Raw genomic sequence first — 19218 nt, 5'->3', positions numbered from 1 at the left:
CAGATATTTGTTCCTGAGTCATGGATGTTTTCTATGTATATATGTGTATTTATCTATCTAAGTATGTATATCGTCGCTTAGCACCCATAGTACAAGCTTTGCTTTGGGGCTAAGTTGATCTGTGTAAGGTGTCCCCAATATTTATTTATTTATTTATTGTATCGGTGCATGAGCGAACGAATGCTCGCTCGGAATTGTTCAGAACACTACGTGAAATCGCAGCTTTATTAACTTTAGTACAGCAGTTCTCAAAAAGTTTGTACATAGCCACGTCAGCAAATTTTAATTGATCCTATTTTGTTACCAACATTTAGTAATATAAGTCGAATTCCGTAAGATATATACAGTTGTTATAATTAAGAAAATATAGATACTAGAGAACCTTAATGACGAAATAAGACTTACTAAAATCTTAATTCATCAAAAAAATCTTGGTAACAAAATAGGAGTAAAAAAAAAACAAATTTAACTTTTTTCCTTAATTTTTGTACATACTTTTTGAGAACTGCTCAGTAAACGTTTATAAGGGGGTAAAACTGTTCTCAAGTTAGTGTGGCGGGAAATGCCCCCACCCAGAAGTAACCCCCAAGCCATAAGTGGGATTATTCATAACGATCCTCGGCCTCTTATTCACATCGTCATGATGTAGATGATGTTCGTGCATGATTGGCTGGTGTGGCTGCGTGTGTGCGTGTGTTTGTGTGTGTGTGTGCGGCTGGGGGTGCAGTATGTGTGTGGGTTGAGGCTGTGGGGGACGCTCCTCGACGGCCTTCTTGCGTTTCTTGCCGCAGTCTGGGGTCACCTGGTGACAAGAAAAATAACATTTAAAAAAAAAAGGAAAAATTCACACCTCCGGCAGGACACGACCCTGCGACCTATTGGATTTGCCGACCTTGCCGCTCTGACCACAGATTTCATAATTCATAATTATATACCATAAATCAAACAAACGTATCTATCTCAGCGTGTCAAATGAACTTAGCAAAATCCACTGACACGTCTTTACTCGCAGCTTGCAGCTTTCGGGCGTCAATTTTTATAAGTTGAAGTCAAGAAAAATATTAAAAATGCCTCGTTACGTGAAATCCAATTGCAACAACACAAAAATTATGAACACTCAAGGGCCTGCTACATATTTCCAATCACAAGCAAAGTAACAACTTCAGTACAAAATCTGACACGCTCGGCCGCTATACAAATAGATGAACTTGTTTCTTCTACAAAAATCTAGTTCTATGAATAGAATAGAATAAACGTTTATTCGTGAACACAGGCAAGACAAAATACACATAATAACAACAAGACAGAAAGGAATGAAGTGCCACGAAATGGCCTCATCTCAGCAGCTTGACTGTGACCGATTGAGCCACGGAGGCCTACTAGATATGTCCGAATTTTTCCATGCCTTCCCTCAATCATTAACACTCCCAAGAACCCGCCTGGTATGCACTGGTGAAATTTGCTCAGGTTCTTTCTATTGAGTTTAGATTAAATTAATTTTACATATACCTAGATGTCAAGCCAGTCTCGTTTATAAAAAATAAATCTATTTAACTTCTATCACAGAATATATAATACATAGTACAAGTACAGAAGGCCCACTGCTTTGATGTTCACTAAATGCCGCCTTTTTAAGTGCCTACAAATTTTTAACAAAGAAACGAGCCGCACGTGCGCAGCGTCGGACGATAGGGTTGTTTACGGATTAAAACGAATTTAATTAGAATGTTATAAAGTTATAATTACTGTTATATTCAAGTCTTGGGTACTTTGTAGGTATATATACAGTATTTATATATTTTTGTTTAAGTCCCAACATCACAAACCTTATTGAACTTTTCCGTGGGACTTGATCAATAGTACCTAGATCTGTGTAAGATTGTTCTATTTTCTTCATGATGTCTATTTAACTAAGCATTATTAGCCATTCCACACTCGGACATCGCATATGAACCTTAAAAAAACTTGCGACGTAAAGTAACAATAGAAAGTGCGAACGTGCGTTCCGTGAGAACGCGCGCCAGGTGCTTAGGCCGCGAACTCGCGGCCGCCAGCATGTACTTGTAGCGCGGCGATAGTATACCGGAGTGAGCCGCCCCTGCTTCTATTCCATCTTCATGACTGGTGCTACATCTATACTGTCTCTTTCTAACACATTGTATAAACACTAACCTTCCGTTCATTCCATAGATGATCCACCAGCATCTGTCTCGCTTGCACCCCCTTCGGGTCCTCAACCTGTTTTCTGGACACCGGACTGTTGGCAACCTTCTGTTTTATAGCTTCTAGCCGTTCTTCTGTTTGTGTCAGAGGTGCTACCTATACTATGTCGCTCTAAGATGATGTAAATACTAACCTCCCGTTCATTCCAAAGATGATCCACCAGCAACTGTCTCGCTTGCACTCCCTTCGGGTCCTCAACCTGCTTTCTCGACACCGGACTGTTGGCAACCTTCTATTTCATAGCTTCTAGCTCGCTTCTATTCCTTCAGGAGGTGCTACATATACCGTCTTACACACAATCTACTTATCGTGCGTGGTATGTACTGAAAGTCGTCGATGACGAAATTCTTTCTACCAAAAACGAGAAGAGAAAATAAAAATGGTACTAACCTTCCGTTCATTCCATAGATGATCAACCAGCATCTGTCTCGCTTGCACTCCCTTCGGGTCCTCAACCTGTTTTCTCGACACCGGACTGTTGGCAACCTTCTGTTTCATAGCTTCTAGTCGTTCTTCTGTTTGTGTGAGAGGTGCGACAGGGAGGCCTCGGCGGTTGCAGAGGTTGTGGAGCATACAGCATGCCACTATCATGTTGGTCACTGTGAAGAAAGGTTATGGTAAATGTCTACACAGATTATTAATAAGTTAGTAACATAACAGATCCTTCACTTGCCCGCAAGATGACAAATACCAAAGACATACGTAACTCCGTATAGACAGATAAAGTCTAAGAAAAAAACGTACCTCGGTACTATAGAGAATAAATTAATAGTTTAAAAAACACTATAAAACACGCTTTTATAAATGCACGTAAAAGCCAAAAATAAATTATGGATCGTTCAAGTTGTCTCTATTTGTGAGCTGAAGTTTAAAAACTATGTGCTTTTAATTATAATATTTGATTGTAAAAGCGTGGGGCGCTGGAACAGGAAAGACTTTTTGTATAACCACAGAATATATAAGTATAACTTGCTGATAAATCAAATTATGCTATGTTACGGGAAGGAGGTTACACAGATTGACGCGCTAACTGGAGTTGCAGCATGACTAGTAGGTTCTACATTAAACAGTCAAATCAATTAAAAGTCAGTGTTCAAAGTAGGTACCAGTTTGTCGAACTCAGACAAAATATGCGCTAGTAGCGAGGAGAGTCGACAGTCACCGACACTTAGAACGCCGCTTTTTTCCGGTAATCAAAGTACAAAAGGGGAAAGTGTCTACAGTGACAGGATGCAGAGTTCTTGTTCGTGGACGAGATATCTTTGGTTCTCTTTGGTAACCCTTAGGAGGCATATGTAAACGTTATGTTCTTATGCAACTTCATTCGCCAGGAAGTTCGAATTAGTATTTGTTTACAAGAAAGTCTTTCCTGTTCCAGCGCCCCACGCTTTTACAATCAAATATTATAATTAAAAGCACATAGTTTTTAAACTTCAGCTCACAAATAGAGACAACTTGAACGATCCATAATTTATTTTTGGCTTTTACGTGCATTTATAAAAGCGTGTTTTATAGTGTTTTTTAAACTATTAATTTATTTTATACTTTTTAGTCATTAATAATGAAATACTTTAACATTTATACATAAATTTATTTCAAGTAGGCGGATTTTACATGCCATTTGTGACTTAACGTGTACTTATTGCTAATTGCTACTTAATAATAACTAGCGGCTACCTTCTTATTACGGTATTATCATAAAAATGTTTATACCTAGTAAGTTATCCGTTAAAGATAGACAATATAGACATGTGCCTTCGCGGACTTTTTGAAGACATTAGAGAGACATACTTTCGCCATACATTGTTTTGAAGCTCTCAGCTAGTGGGATTTTGTTTGACTCGATTAGAAAATATTGTCACATTTCAACTAATTCAAACAAAATTTAAGTATTTCTTTTTTGCCGAGCCCCCCTTTATTTGCACTTAAGGGTCACAGGAAAACCATTACCCAACTTATTTTAAATACAACGTTGATCTTTTTTTATGCGGGGGCTTTGCCCCCGAGCCCCCCTTTGTTTGCTCTGAAAGGTCACAAGAAAACGCTAACCCAACTTATTTTAAATACTACGTTAATCTTTTTTTATGAGGGGGCTTCGCCCCCGAGCCCCCCTTTTCGTTACTCTTAAGGGTAACAAGAAAACCCTAACCCAACTTATTTTAAATACAACGTTTATCTTTCTTTTATGCGGGGGGCTTCGCCCTCCGAGCCCCCCTTTGTTTGCTCTTAAAGGTCACAAGAAAACACTAACCCAACTTATCTTAAATACTACGTTGATCTTTCTTTCATGCGGGGGCTTCGCCCCCCGAGCCCCCCTTTGTTTGCTTTTAAAGGTCACAAGAAAACCCTAACCCAACTTATTTTAAATACTACGTTGATCTTTCTTTTATGCGGGGGGCTTCGCCCCCCGAGCCCCCCTTTTCGTTATTCTTAAGGGTCACAAGAAAACCCTAAACTAACTTATTTAAAATACAACGTTGATCTTTCTTTTCATGCGGGGGCTTCGCCCCCGAGCCCCCCTTTGTTTGCTCTTAAAGGTCACAAGAAAACGCTAACCCAACTTATTTTAAAAACAACGTTGATCTTTCTTTTATGCGGGGGCTTCGCCCCCGAGCCCCCTTTGTTTGCTCTTAAAGGTCACAAGAAAACGCTAACCCAACTTATTTTAAATACTACGTTAATCTTTCTTTTATGCTGGGGGCTTCGCCCCCCGAGCCCCCCTTTTCGTTACTCTTAAGGATCACAAGAAAACCCTAACCCAACTTATTTTAAATACTACGTTGACCTTTCTTTCATGCGGGGGGCTTCGCCCCCCGAGCTCCCCTTTGTTTGCTCTTAAAGGTCACAAGAAAACGCTAACCCAACTTATCTTAAATACTACGTTGATCTTTCTTTCATGCGGGGGGCTTCGCCCCCCGAGCCCCCCTTTGTTTGCTTTTAAAGGTCACAAGAAAACCCTAACCCAACTTATTTTAAATACTACGTTGATCTTTCTTTTATATGGGGGCTTCGCCCCCGAGCCCCCTTTTCGTTATTCTTAAGGGTCACAAGAAAACCCTAAACCAACTTATTTAAAATACAACGTTGATCTTTCTTTCATGCGGGGGCTTCGCCCCCGAGCCCCCCCTTTGTTTGCTCTTAAAGGTCACAAGAAAACGCTAACCCAACTTATTTTAAATACAACGTTGATCTTTCTTTTATGCGGGGGGCTTCGCCCCCCGAGCCCCCCTTTGTTTGCTCTGAAAGGTCACAAGAAAACGCTAACCCAACTTATTTTATATACTACGTCAATCTTTCTTTTATGGGGGGGCTTCGCCCCCCGAGCCCCCTTTGTTTACTCTTAAAGGTCACAAGAAAACGCTATCCCAACTTATCTTAAATACTACGTTGATCTTTCTTTCATGCGGGGGGCTTCGCCCCCCGAGCCCCCCTTTTCTTTACTCTTAAGGATCACAAGAAAACCCTAAACCAACTTATTTTAAATACAACGTTGATCTTTCTTTCATGCGGGGGGCTTCGCCCCCCGAGCCCCCCTTTGTTTGCTCTGAAAGGTCACAAGAAAACGCTAACCCAACTTATTTTAAATACTACGTTAATCTTTCTTTTTATGCGGGGGCTTCGCCCCCGAGCCCCCCTTTGTTTACTCTTAAAGGTCACAAGAAAACGCTAACCCAACTTATCTTAAATACTACGTTGATCTTTCTTTCATGCGGGGGCTTCGCCCCCAAGCCCCCTTTTCTTTACTCTTAAGGATCACAAGAAAACCCTAAACCAACTTATTTAAAATACAACGTTGATCTTTCTTTTATGCGGGGGCTTCGCCCCCGAGCCCCCCTTTGTTTGCTCTGAAAGGTCACAAGAAAACGCTAACCCAACTTATTTTAAATACTACGTTAATCTTTCTTTTATGCGGGGGGCTTCGCCCCCCGAGCCCCCCTTTGTTTACTCTTAAAGGTCACAAGAAAACGCTAACCCAACTTATCTTAAATACTACGTTGATCTTTCTTTCATGCGGGGGGCTTCGCCCCCCGAGCCCCCCTTTTCTTTACTCTTAAGGATCACAAGAAAACCCTAAACCAACTTATTTTAAATACAACGTTGATTTTTCTTTCATGCGGGGGGCTTCGCTCCCCGAGCCCCCCTTTGTTTGCTCTTAAATGTCACAAAAAAACGCTAACCCAACTTATCTTAAATACTACGTTGATCTTTCTTTCATGCGGGGGCTTCGCCCCCGAGCCCCCCTTTGTTTGCTCTTAAAGGTCACAAGAAAACGCTAACCCAACTTATTCTAAATACTACGCTGATCTTTCTTTCGTGCGGGGGGCTTCGCCCCCCTAGCCCCCCTTTTCTTTACTCTTAAGGATCACAAGAAAACCTTAACCAAACTTATTTTAAATACAACGTTGATCTTTATTTTATGCGGGGGCTTCGCCCCCCGAGCCCCCCTTTGTTTGCTCTGAAAGGTCACAAGAAAACGCTAACCCAACTTATTTTAAATACTACGTTAATCTTTCTTTTATGCGGGGGGCTTCGCCCCCCGAGCCCCCCTTTGTTTACTCTTAAAGGTCACAAGAAAACGCTAACCCAACTTATCTTAAATACTACGTTGATCTTTCTTTCATGCGGGGGGCTTCGCCCCCCGAGCCCCCCTTTTCTTTACTCTTAAGGATCACAAGAAAACCCTAAACCAACTTATTTTAAATACAACGTTGATCTTTCTTTCATGCGGGGGCTTCGCCCCCGAGCCCCCCTTTGTTTGCTCTTAAATGTCACAAGAAAACGCTAACCCAACTTATCTTAAATACTACGTTGATCTTTCTTTCATGCGGGGGCTTCGCCCCCGAGCCCCCTTTGTTTGCTCTTAAAGGTCACAAGAAAACGCTAACCCAACTTATTCTAAATACTACGTTGATCTTTCTTTCATGGGGGCTTCGCCCCCCCTAGCCCCCCTTTTCTTTACTCTTAAGGATCACAAGAAAACCTTAACCAAACTTATTTTAAATACAACGTTGATCTTTCTTTTATGCGGGGGCTTCGCCCCCGAGCCCCCTTTGTTTGCTCTGAAAGGTCACAAGAAAACGCTAACCCAACTTATTTTAAATACTACGTTGATCTTTCTTTCATGCTTCCCCCTCGAGCCCCCCCCCCTTTTTTTTTTCTGTTCTTATCTTCCGGCACCATCATCAGGCCTTGAAACCTAATCGTAGTCATAGTTCATTACAAGACTTTTCTAAGAAGCCCAAAAACAGCTATGATACGATGTTCCATCATGTAGTTCCAGTTCATATCTTCCGGCTCCATCATCAGACCTTGAATTCTAATCGTAGTCAAAGTTCATTACAAGACTTTTCTAAGAAGCCCAAAAACAGCTATGATACGATGTTCTATCATGTAGTTCCAGTTCATATCTTCTGGCTCCATCATCAGACCTTGAAACCTAATCGTAGTCAAAGTTCATTACAAGACTTTTCTAAGAAGCCCAAAAACAGCTATGATACGATGTTCCATCATGTAGTTCCAGCTCATATCTTCCGGCTCCATCATCAGACCTTGAAACCTAATTGTAGTCAAAGTTCATTACAAGACTTTCCTAAGAAGCCCAAAAACAGCTATGATACGATGTTCCATGATGTAGTTCCAGTTCATATCTTCCGGCTCCATCATCAGACCTTGAAACCTAATCGTAGTCAAAGTTCATTACAAGACTTTTCTAAGAAACCCAAAAACAGCTATGATACGATGTTCCATCATGTAGTTCCAGTTCATATCTTTCGGCTTCATCATCAGACCTTGAAACCTAATTGTAGTCAAAGTTCATTACAAGACTTTTCTAAGAAACCCAAAAACGGCTATGATACGAGGTTCCATCATGTAGTTCCAGTTCATATCTTCCGACTCCATCATCAGATCAGCTCAACAGTACCATATTATTGTATTGTCATCGGAACTACATATAGCTGCCAATTTTCATTACGCTACGACTCCTGGAAGATGGTTAAATTAGCCTCCGCAGATTCCATTACATACATAGTTACATACACGACGACCTAATAAAAGCGTGTTAAAAAGGGACGGTGGGCTAGATGGCGATACACCTTTGGGGGATTCTCGGCTAGATGGCGCTAATAATGATATTTGACATTTTGACACATATCAAGCTAAGAATATGTGCCAAATTGTCAAAACTGAGGTTCAAAAGTTTTAAGCCTGTGTCGAGAGATGGCAGTCTATGCACTGTGACTACACATTTTTCTTTGGCAGTAACTCTCTAGAAACTCGATCCTGTTTGCAAATACCTACGCTTTATTTAACTAATGTTGTAGTCCTAAGGCACCCCAGAGGTGCAAAGGGCCTTCACAAGCTCGCGCCACGCCTTTCTATCTTCAGCGACCCTCGTGGCCTCGCTCCAGCTCAGACCAGCCGCTCGTAGCTCATTTTCGACGGACCGCTTCCATGAGTGAACAGGGCGCCCGGGGCCACGGCTTGCATTCTGCGGTTTCCAGTCGAAAGCAATGCTCGCATTATTTCTTCCCCCTCTCCGAAGAGTGTGTCCAATCCATCTCCATTTTCGTGTCGCGATTTCCTCGTCAATGGGTGTTTGCTGGCATATACTCCACAGGTCTTGATTTCGGATAGTGTTTGGCCAGAAAACGCGAAGGATCGACCTCAGGGACTTGTTGACGAATACTTGGAGCTTTTTCGTTAGGCCCTTTGTCACTCTCCACGTTTCGCAGCCAAACAGTAGCACAGATTTCACTATGGATTCGAAGAGGGAAAGCTTGATTCGACGCGTGAGCACATTTGACTCCCAGACGGCCTTTAACTGAGCAAACGCAGCCTTCGCCTTTTTTATTCTGCTGTCGATGTCGTCGTCCGCTCCACCTTTCTCAGTCAACACGCTCCCTAGGTACACAAACTTGGACACCGAGTCTAGGCTCTCGCCCCCCAGTGTCAGCGGATCCGTTGAACTTGACTTCACACGCATGCTGACTGTTTTGCGTTTGTTAATTCGCAGGCCCATTCTGTCCGCCTCTTCCTGAAGACTTTCAAGTTTAGCTTCCAGATAAGCAAGAGTAGGCGAAATTAACACGATGTCGTCCGCGTAGTCCAAGTCTTCCAGAGCGTTGGTGTCCCATGCTATACCTCTCGGCGTCGATACCACATTGCGCATGACGTCATCTAGGAGGATCACAAATAAAAGCGGCGATAAGAGGCATCCCTGTTTTACTCCGGCTGTAATGTGTATAGGCGCTCCGAGCTCTTTCTCATGTACTACCCTGCATGTGCTATCTTCGTATAAAGAGCGTATTATCCGTATGATGCAGGCAGGGATACCCCTCCTACCCAAACTTGCCCACAGCGCGGTCCACTTCACCGTGTCAAAGGCCTTTTCAAAGTCAACGAAAACTAAGAACAGCTCCGTTTGCCATTCGACACATTGTTCTATAAGGATGCGTAGGGTGTTGGTGTGGTCTGTGCAGGAGCGACCCGGGCGAAATCCTGCCTGCTCTTCGCGTAGAGTGTCAGCTACTTTTGGCGCGATGCGATTAAGCAAAACTTTTGCCAAGACTTTGGCAGCAGCTGGGAGTGTAATCCCACGCCAATTATCACATCGCGACAGATCCCCTTCTTTGGGACTTTCACCAGGAGCCCCTGCTTCCATTCATCGGGTACTTGTCCAGCTTCCCATATACGGGTTATTAGGGGATACAGTAGCGTTGCAGATGTGGCAACATCAGCCTTCAGCATGTCAACATGCACATTATCGATCCCTGGTGACTTCCCCGGCTTCAAGGATTTTAGAGCCGTGACTACCTCATCGAATAATGGCGGCATGGTTGAGATGTCCAGTTTCCAGGCGGGTTCACTAAAAGAGCCGCACTCGGGCTCCGGTGACTGGGTTCGGTCCAACAGATGGCTGAAGTGCTCCGTCCAGCGCTGCAGCTGTTCGTTTGCTGTACATAGCAGACTACCGTCGCTTCCCTTCAGCGGTTTCCTAGCCGCACGAGCACTACGCCCGCTGAGCGAGCGTGTTATGTCGTACAGCTGTCGCATGTCTTTGCGGTTAGCGGCGGTGTTTGCGCGGTCTGCTAGCTCATCAGCAACTCTCCGACGATCACGACGAGCAAGTCTTTTTATCGTCGAACGCAGACTGCCATACTCTTCCTTCAAGAGGGTCGTCTGAGGCTCCGCAGAGGACAGTAACTGGGACTTGATATTTTGTCTGGCTTCAATAGCCTGCCATAGCTCCTGCGACATCCAGATTTTCCTCCTTGGGTTTGAATAGCCGAGCACTTTTTCACCGGCGTTTGTAAAGGCAGTGCGGATCCGGGACCAGGTCTCCTCTATCTGCTCATCCTCAAGTTCCTCCAGAAGCTCGAACTGGTTCCTGAGACATACGCGAAAGTTTTCGCGACACTCAGGGTCCCGAAGTTTCTGTATGTCAAATCTTCTGGACGACTGCTCAGATTTGCGATGGGGAATTGCCAACTTAATTCTTACTTCTGCAAGGACCAGGTGGTGATCACTATCCACGTCGGCGCCACGCCTATTCCTCACATCTAGCAGCGAGGACCTCCAGGAACGACTGATTGCAATGTGGTCAATTTGATTGCGTGTTACACCGTCCGGAGAGATCCATGTAACCTTGTGGCACTCCTTATGCTGAAAAAGCGTTCCTCCTACTACCAGGTTACGTGCAGAGCACAGGTCGCCAAAGAGTTCTCCGTTTTCGTTCATGTCTCCAGCTGCTCCATGTTTGCCCATGTAGTGTTCGCGCCCTGCATTACTATTTCCCATCTTGGCGTTTAAATCGCCCATTAATATGATGAGGTCTTGCTTGCGTGTGCTCCTGAGTGTGTTTTCCAGCAGCTCGTAGAATGCCGATTTGGTCACATCCGAGGCCGAATTAGTTGGAGCATAGCACTGAACAATGCTAATTTTACGAGCTCGCGAGTCAAAACGTGCTGAGATAATGCGCTCAGATATTGGCTTCCAGCTCAAAAGACTCTTTTTGGCAGTACTGCTAAGCAGAAGACCTACTCCGTGCTCACGTCGTGAACTCTCGTCTTCTTTGCCGCTGTATAACAAAGTGCAGCCATAGTCTGCCGCTTGCTCTCCAAAACCGTTCCATCTCGTCTCGCTTAATCCGAGGATGTGAATGCCGTAATCTTTCATGACTTTGGCTACCTGCGGAAGCCGTTCGGGTCGAGTCATGGTTCTGACATTCCAGCATCCAATCCGTGTCCGTTGTTTCATGCCAAAAGTCGTCGTTAAAGGAGTCCGGTCGTTTTGCAATTGTGAAGGTTTCATAATCAAATTAAAGTTTAAGGATGTGCAGGTGATTAGCCCACAGCACCCATTTTATTAGCCCACAGTATTTAACTAATACTAGTAAATAACTATGTAAAACTCAGAAGAATCGGTACGTGCCACGCGACTACACAGGCAGACGCGCCCCTCGGACACTTGCAACCTCGAGGTGACAACTAGCGGGTAGCGGGTAGGTACTTGACGCGCGACCGCGAGCTAGTGACGTAGGCCTGATGTCTATAAAAATATTGGTCACTTGGTAATTGTTAGTATAGCAAATACTATGTAAACTCTACGAGTTAATACGTGCAGCTTGGTGCCAAAGTTGGCAACATGCGATACTAGCGCCCCTAGCGGCATGAGTTGATCAAAATAGTTTAGTTCATACAGTATAAAATTAAAAAAAGTCACACATTCTTATTTTTTTGTTTTATTCCGTCTAAAAATGTTCAAATAGATCAAGTAATCGCATTTTCTATTTTAATTTACTAAAATAAAAGTCTGACAAACTACCTACTTTGAACAACTCGTACCGCTAGATGGCGCTAGTAAAATTGTTGCCGCTCCATTGTATGGGAAACGTCAGAAGCTGCACGTATTAACTCTAGAGTTTATATAGTATTTGAGTATAGTAAGGGTCATTACATTAGGCTACTTTAAAAGTAATTTGACTAGAAAACTGATTTGACTAGAAGAAAATTTCTTCTAGTCAAATCAGCTTCTTTTTAGGAACTGTCAAAACGAATTCGAACGATTTGCTAATGTGGAATTTTTATTGACGTCACGTTCAACTCATTTACTTTTTATATTTCTAATCCGGATTATTAAATAGAAATTGGGTTTTAAAATAACAAGTTGCCCCGGAACCGTCGAAAGACTACACCCTTCGACCAGTGGCCCGTTTCTCGAAAGGTACAAGCCTTGTATTACAAGTGCGCAAACTGTCAAATCGTATGGGTTGTCATGGAGACACACTTACATGTAATACAAGGCTTGTACCTTTCGAGAAACGGGCCCCAGAGGCCCGTTTCTCAAGCCTTGTATTACAAGTGTGTTTCCATGACAACCCATACGATTTGACAGTTCGCGCACTTGTAAAACAAGGCTTGTACCTTTTGAGAAACGGGCCCCAGAAGTCTGCGCTCGCGATGGTGTCCTGCAGCGGCCGCGGCACGCGCACCACAAACGAACTGTGTGCGTACTCGAATGCACAAACGCTCACGATAATCTCTTTCGTAGCTATATCTCTACCGCTCTTGCGTATTGGCGCGACAGAGCCAGACTATATTTCTGCGGCGTTTCGGTGGCGTTCTGAAGTGCACGTAGCGGCGGACCGCATTTTGTGTCATTGATTTAAATCAAAGACATATGTAACTCCGTATAGACGGATAAAGACTACGAAAAACGTACCTCAAAGCCATAGAGAAAAAGGCACGGTGGCCTAGACAGCGTTACACCTTTGGGTAACGCTCGGCTAGATGGCGATAATATTAATATTTGACATTTTAACACATATCAAGCTAACAATATGGGCCAAATTGTCAAAACTGAGGTTCAAAAGTTTTAAGCTTGTGTCAAGAGATGGCAGTCTATGCACTGTAATTACAGATTTTACTTTCAGTAACTCTCTATAATACTCGATCCTCTTTGATTTAAATAAAGTAAAATATTCTGACTTACCAGTATTAGGATCGTACTGCTTATTACAAGTAGCTTGTAGACACTTCCACCTGCTCTTGAGTTGTTTAATAGCCTCTATTATAGCACTGTGTGTTTGTGTGTGTATGGTGGAGTAGTACTTCTCGGGCGAGACAGGGGATTTCTTGGTGATCTTCGGTATGGGGGTCATGATGTAGGGCTTTTGGGAGTAGTGTGGGCCACCTGGAAAAAAGACCAAATATAAGTTTTTTTGCAAACATTTTTGGCACAAGCTTTTATCGCTGACTGTAGGTACCTTTCTTTCAACAGTCATCTACTGCTCTCCGAGATGTTTCTAAAAAATCCTTACTCGATGGCGATACGTTTCATAACAGAGTTCCTATGACCACCATTCTGCTCAATCATCAGATCAGCTCCATGATACCATAATATTGCATTGTCACGTGATTTAGATATAGAGTTTATGTTACATTGCCGTCAGTTTTTAGAAACAAATTTTAGATACTTATTTTTAAGAATTTGTGTTTTTTTGTCCATAATGGCATCACCGTCCATTATAGGGTATTTTACATTTTTTTTTTTTTTTTTTTAATATTAGGGACACCTTACACAGATCAACTTAGCCCCAAACTAAGCGTGGCTTGTACTATGGGTGCTAAGCGACTATATACATACATACTTATTAAATAGATAAATACATACTTATATACATAGAAAACATCCATGACTCAGGAACAAATATCTGTGCTCATCACACAGATAAATACCCTTACCGGGATTCGAACCCAGGACCGCGGCATAGCAGGCAGGGTCACTACCGACTGAGCCAGACCGGTCGTCAAACAATTATGTATTAGATGTGTGCGCCGACCGGCGTGGCGTACGCCGCCGCCGCTCATTTCACCGGCGAGAGATCGGCGTGAAAAGAATTCCTAATTTTTGGCTTGTTCAGTGTTATTCATACGTATGTGCCGGGCCTGGCAGTCCCCATGCAATTTATACACAAATCATACCAATAAGCCAGCACTGCTCTCCCGAGTTGTTGAGGCTCTCCAGGTCGTTTTTGACGGCATGCTGATTGAGTATAGTGTCGTGCGAGTGCATCCCGCCTGGGATCGCGTCTACACTGATGATGTTTAAGTCACTATCACAAATCTGAAAAAAAAAAGAACTTTGATCAAATCCTTCAAGCGGAGTCAGTCAGGACGCATGTGTATAAGTTGGCGGATAAAGGTCCCCCCACATCATAATTCATAATTCATTTATTGCTTTTATGGGTTTTACAAGATTGTATAATACATATTTAGGTTCCAGCATAAACCCCGTTGGGGCACAGCAGCGTCTCGTAGCGTCTCGCGAGCGTAGCGTCGGTCCAACTGTATGGCAAAGCCTGACGCCGCGTCGGCGCGACGTCGACGCGACGTCTCTTTTCATACAGTTGGGCCGACGCTACGCTCGAGAGATGCTAGATGTAGGGGGACCCTAATATCTGTCAGATGAAGAAATGCCTAAGGCTATTTTTGTTAAGTGAAAATCATGGTCTCGCTCCCTGAAATCCCCGCTGTGGAAGGCCCATATGTCTGCACATTTTAGCATCTGAAGCAATCAGACAAATCTATCCTTACCTATTAATTTATTGCCACTATGTTAAGACATGACAAAAGGAACTACAATCAGGCAGATTTTTGATCTGACAATGCTGACAACAAGCAGACATATCTATCAAATTCCATATAGGTATGTATATTTCCCTTATTCAAGCAGTTTCAATAAGAGTGAGAGGCACCCGGAAACTTATCAGGGCCTTCGAATGTGAGGAAGAGCAGGGATCCTTTACTAAACAAGGATTCTGAAGAAACAGCCTTAGTGAGAATAAGTCATTTTCGTCTTTTAACAATCAATCGACTATTGCCACTCTTGTTAATTTTACATTCCAGACTACGTGCTTGTTTTTGTAGTTGTCAATATTTTATATTTCATTTTATTATTCATTAAAATACAATATCAATAATGTGAAAAAAAATATAGGTATGCATAATACAGCAGTATTGTATTGTATTGTATTTATTGTCTACATGTACAGTACAGTGATGCATCAAGATACATGGTGTTGGGTAAAATATCTAGATATAGTACATGTTAACTTGTGAGCTGTGAGGGCATTACAATATCTTATATCTATACTTATGAACTATGGTATTACATATCAATTTATCAATTTATTTGGTTAATGGTTCTTTATTAATTACAATATTATTTCTGGTCTCATGCATATTATTATTATATAGTCAGTTTCAATTCAGTTTAAATCTTGATCATTGAGAAATTCATCTATACTATAATAGCATCTTTCAATATTAGTATGTTTTTTATACTTACAATCTGGGCCTTCTTGGAGTGGTATGACTTGTTGAAATGACTCTTCTGGTCTACGTCAGGCCGCGCTATAGGCACGTGGGTACACTCTATGCAGCCAACGACATTTGGGACTCCATATTTCATGTAGAACCTTGAAAAAGGAACAAATACATAATAATAATAATAGTCTAATATCAGTACAATATAAGTTGCAATTAGAATAATAGGCTTTTTTATTTTATTATTTACTAGCGACCCGCCCCGGCTTCGCACGGGTACTATACCTACATATAAACCTTCCTCTAGAATCACTCCATCTATTAAAAAAAACTGCATCAAAATCCGTTGCGTAGTTTTAAAGATTTAAGCATACATAGGGACAGAGAAAGCGACTTTGTTTTATACTATGTAGTGATTTATCAGTACAATATATGGGATAATAGTCTTCCGCGACCACGGCTAGTGCAACCTGGCAGAAACTTAGTTTTTATCGCATTCACCCGTGTACAAAACGCGAGAACTTAGTGTTAAACCTATAGGAACAAATACTTGCAATTTTATTATAAAATTTTAAGTTGCAACACTTGTACAGGTAAAATCATACTGGAAAAAATTGTCTCAATTCTCATGATTAGCTTTAACTGTAATATTATCAGTCTCTGTAAATTCAGTGACAATGCAATGAGTGATAGTGCTCTGCCATTGAGCTGTTTACAACCAAATTGTGTTGAATCAATTAAATTACATACAATCTATAGAAAAATAGGGAATGACGTTCTAATTGAATGAGTTTGAATTGAAATAATGTAATAGAGGAGTGTCTTTTCAAAAAGACATTTCTATAAGTCAACAAGGTTTCTTTCTCTAGGAAGACATAGATAAAAATAACCTCTGTTGACTTATACAAAATAAGTCCTTTTGAAAAGACACTCCTCAATTGAAGTATAAAACAAATTTTACAGTTTATATCAAATCAAATATTATTTGCTAGAATATGATAAGAAGGTATGTGTCAATCCACGGCAAGAGTAACATGAGTCACGATTTTATGGCACATTCCAGTTATTCACAACGCAATTTTAAGTGATAATTTATCTCTAAATAAGTGTTACTTTCCCAATATATGCATAGGTCTTTTAATTTGCAGCTATAGTCCATATAATCACGCAGTCGTGACTCACGTTAGTTTTACGTGGATTCACCCATGTCTTATGACCAGAGATCGGACGGATTTGCGACATTCTTAGTGAGTTACGTCATTTTAATGACTTTTAGTATGAAATGACGCACAAAAATCCGATCTCTGCTTAAGACTCAAGCATAAATACTCACCTGCACAATTGATCATTTAAATATGTGTGAAAGCTAAAAATAGTTTCTTATTTATTTATTTATTTATGTACAAGAACGGTTTACACCAATTATACTTGCATTACATTTATAATTATATACATACTTAAAAAGGTACACACTAATACCATAGAGGAATAAGTAATGGAAGAGTTGTAACTCCATACATCAGTAAATGCGAGTTATTTGTAGTGACATCTAGCGTCATTCACTCGTCAATCACACACCAACTAGCGTAAATTATCAGTACTGCTACTCGACACTAGGTGCCGACAGTATTGCGACCGCCAAAAATGTAATATTAAAACAGTTTACACCTTATATTATAAGCTGAAGTAATTGAAAGCAAAGTACTGATTAATACTATTGTAATATTAGCTAAAAATTGTTGAGCAATAGACTTTGTGTTCGTCGTGACGTCTATTGACAAGTAGCAGTACTGATAATTTACGCTAGTTGGCGCATGATTGACGAGTGAATGACGATAGATGTCACCACATATAACTCGCATTTACTGATCTATGGAGTTACAACTCTTCCCTTACTTATTTCCTCTATGCTAATACTTATGTAACGGTGTAGGAATTTAAGAACTTCAACTTTTCATTCATTCATTCACACCCTCACAGTAAGTGAGGCACCTGGACGCGAGTGTAGTCTATGTATCATAAAAAATATCTACTTGTAGGTTGTTACTCTTATTCTTACTACACTAGAATACTAACCTAGCTTTAAGATTATCCCGCTCTGCTCTCAGATGCGGGAAGTGTATGTATTTCTTCACTAAAGCCGGGTTGTTCAACGCCTCCGTGACTTGTGTGACGGCTGATAACACAAAGTACTGAGTTATGTTCGGGTCCGTCTTTCCGTGGATCGACTTCTGATATTTGCCCGTTGCGAAGAATGCTAGTGCTGCCATAACCTGAAATATTGGTGTAAAACATAGGTTTTAAAAAAAGGTTTAACACATTTTTTGTATGATTTGGAATTATTGTTAAAGTAGTGAGTAGTAAATGCTCCCCTTGCCACAATTACAAAATGACTGAATGATTACTGAACTTAGGATCCATATATGAGATATTATGAGACTTTGTAACACAATTAATGAATTAACATAATCATAGAAAAAATATATAATTTTCGCTCTGTTATTCATAATTTAGAAACCATCATAATAAATTAGGAAACTAAGTAATATGTACCATAATTCTGAAGCCTACATAACATCCTACATGCTTTAAAACTCAGGAGTATTTAAAGAACTACCCTTAACTTTGTGAGTAATGTCATATCAAAACAAACAATATTGCAACAAATAATTGCCATAATTTAAGGTAAAACTAAGTGTAAACAACCAACCTTGCTCTCCACGGAGAAGTCAATAGACTTCGTAGACTCCGGCATCACAGGTTTCAACTCCTCAATCAACCCGCGTGCCAAGTCCTTCGACAGTCTATACGTCTCTATAAACGTAGGGTCAGGCAGGTCGAACGGGTCAGTTTCCGCCGGCTTTGACCGCTTCTCCAGGACTACAGGCTCTTCTGGAGCCTTCTGCTGGTTCATCTGCTCAGACTTATCCTTCAACTGAGTATAAACTCCTTTCTCCAAACCCCGATGGTCAGCGTGATGGTTCTGATGATGCTTTTGAGTTTGCGGCGCATCCCATTTTAAAAGTTCGAAAATCTCCGGTTCCTCGTCGACGACGGATATATAACCCTCTTCTGGCGGCTTTTCAGCCATGATTTGGATGGAATCAGTCGGTTTTAATTGAAATAGAAATAGAAACGCTGCTTGCATAGATTGACAACAATGACGTTATGACGTTAAGTGCTGTGTTGCCAGGTTGTGTATAAAAACTTCAACCAAAGTAATTTTTGTGATGGTAGTAATGGTAGGTGTATATTTCTATAGTTTGTCAAGCCGTTCCCGTCACTAGAAAATAGCGCCAAATTTGATGATAACCATTTGCGAATGCATTTTTAATTTTTTTCTTCTGACGGAAATGGCTTGTCAGACCAGACTACAACTCTTTTTTTCCTACATATTGCTTTGCTGACATCAACTATCATGTAACTTTTATGGACATAAATAATTATTTACCATAATTAGTGCCCGTCTAAGTGCGTTTTCACATTATCAGAACCGATATCGGAAGTAGGAAGGATTTCAAAAGAAAAAATCAAAGATGGAGGCGTAAATATTGGGATATCAATCCGACATCCGATATCGGATCGGATAATGTGAAAACGCACTAAAGGTTGTACATTAATTCATTCGGAAGTACCTAATTATAACTTTCCATGATGTCTGCATGAA

General features: G+C 41.4%; 1 protein-coding gene across 1 annotated transcript; it reads right to left on the bottom strand.

Moving 5' to 3' along the window:
• Positions 1-390: 390 nt before the first annotated feature.
• On the bottom strand, positions 391-18756 carry LOC125234150 (putative nuclease HARBI1). Its single transcript, XM_048140353.1, has 7 exons — positions 18262-18756; positions 17628-17824; positions 15574-15703; positions 14208-14349; positions 13216-13416; positions 2614-2822; positions 391-802 (listed from the first exon to the last, which is right to left on the bottom strand). Exons 1-7 carry the CDS (start codon positions 18697-18699, stop codon positions 548-550), a joined length of 1572 nt encoding a protein of 523 aa, XP_047996310.1. The 5' UTR covers positions 18700-18756; the 3' UTR covers positions 391-547.
• Between the last annotated feature and the right edge of the window lie 462 nt (positions 18757-19218).

This window comes from Leguminivora glycinivorella, chromosome 15, assembly GCF_023078275.1.
Source record: "Leguminivora glycinivorella isolate SPB_JAAS2020 chromosome 15, LegGlyc_1.1, whole genome shotgun sequence".
In the NCBI taxonomy this organism is placed as follows: Eukaryota; Metazoa; Arthropoda; class Insecta; order Lepidoptera; family Tortricidae; genus Leguminivora; species Leguminivora glycinivorella.
This window is presented reverse-complemented; position numbering and strand designations above follow the sequence as displayed.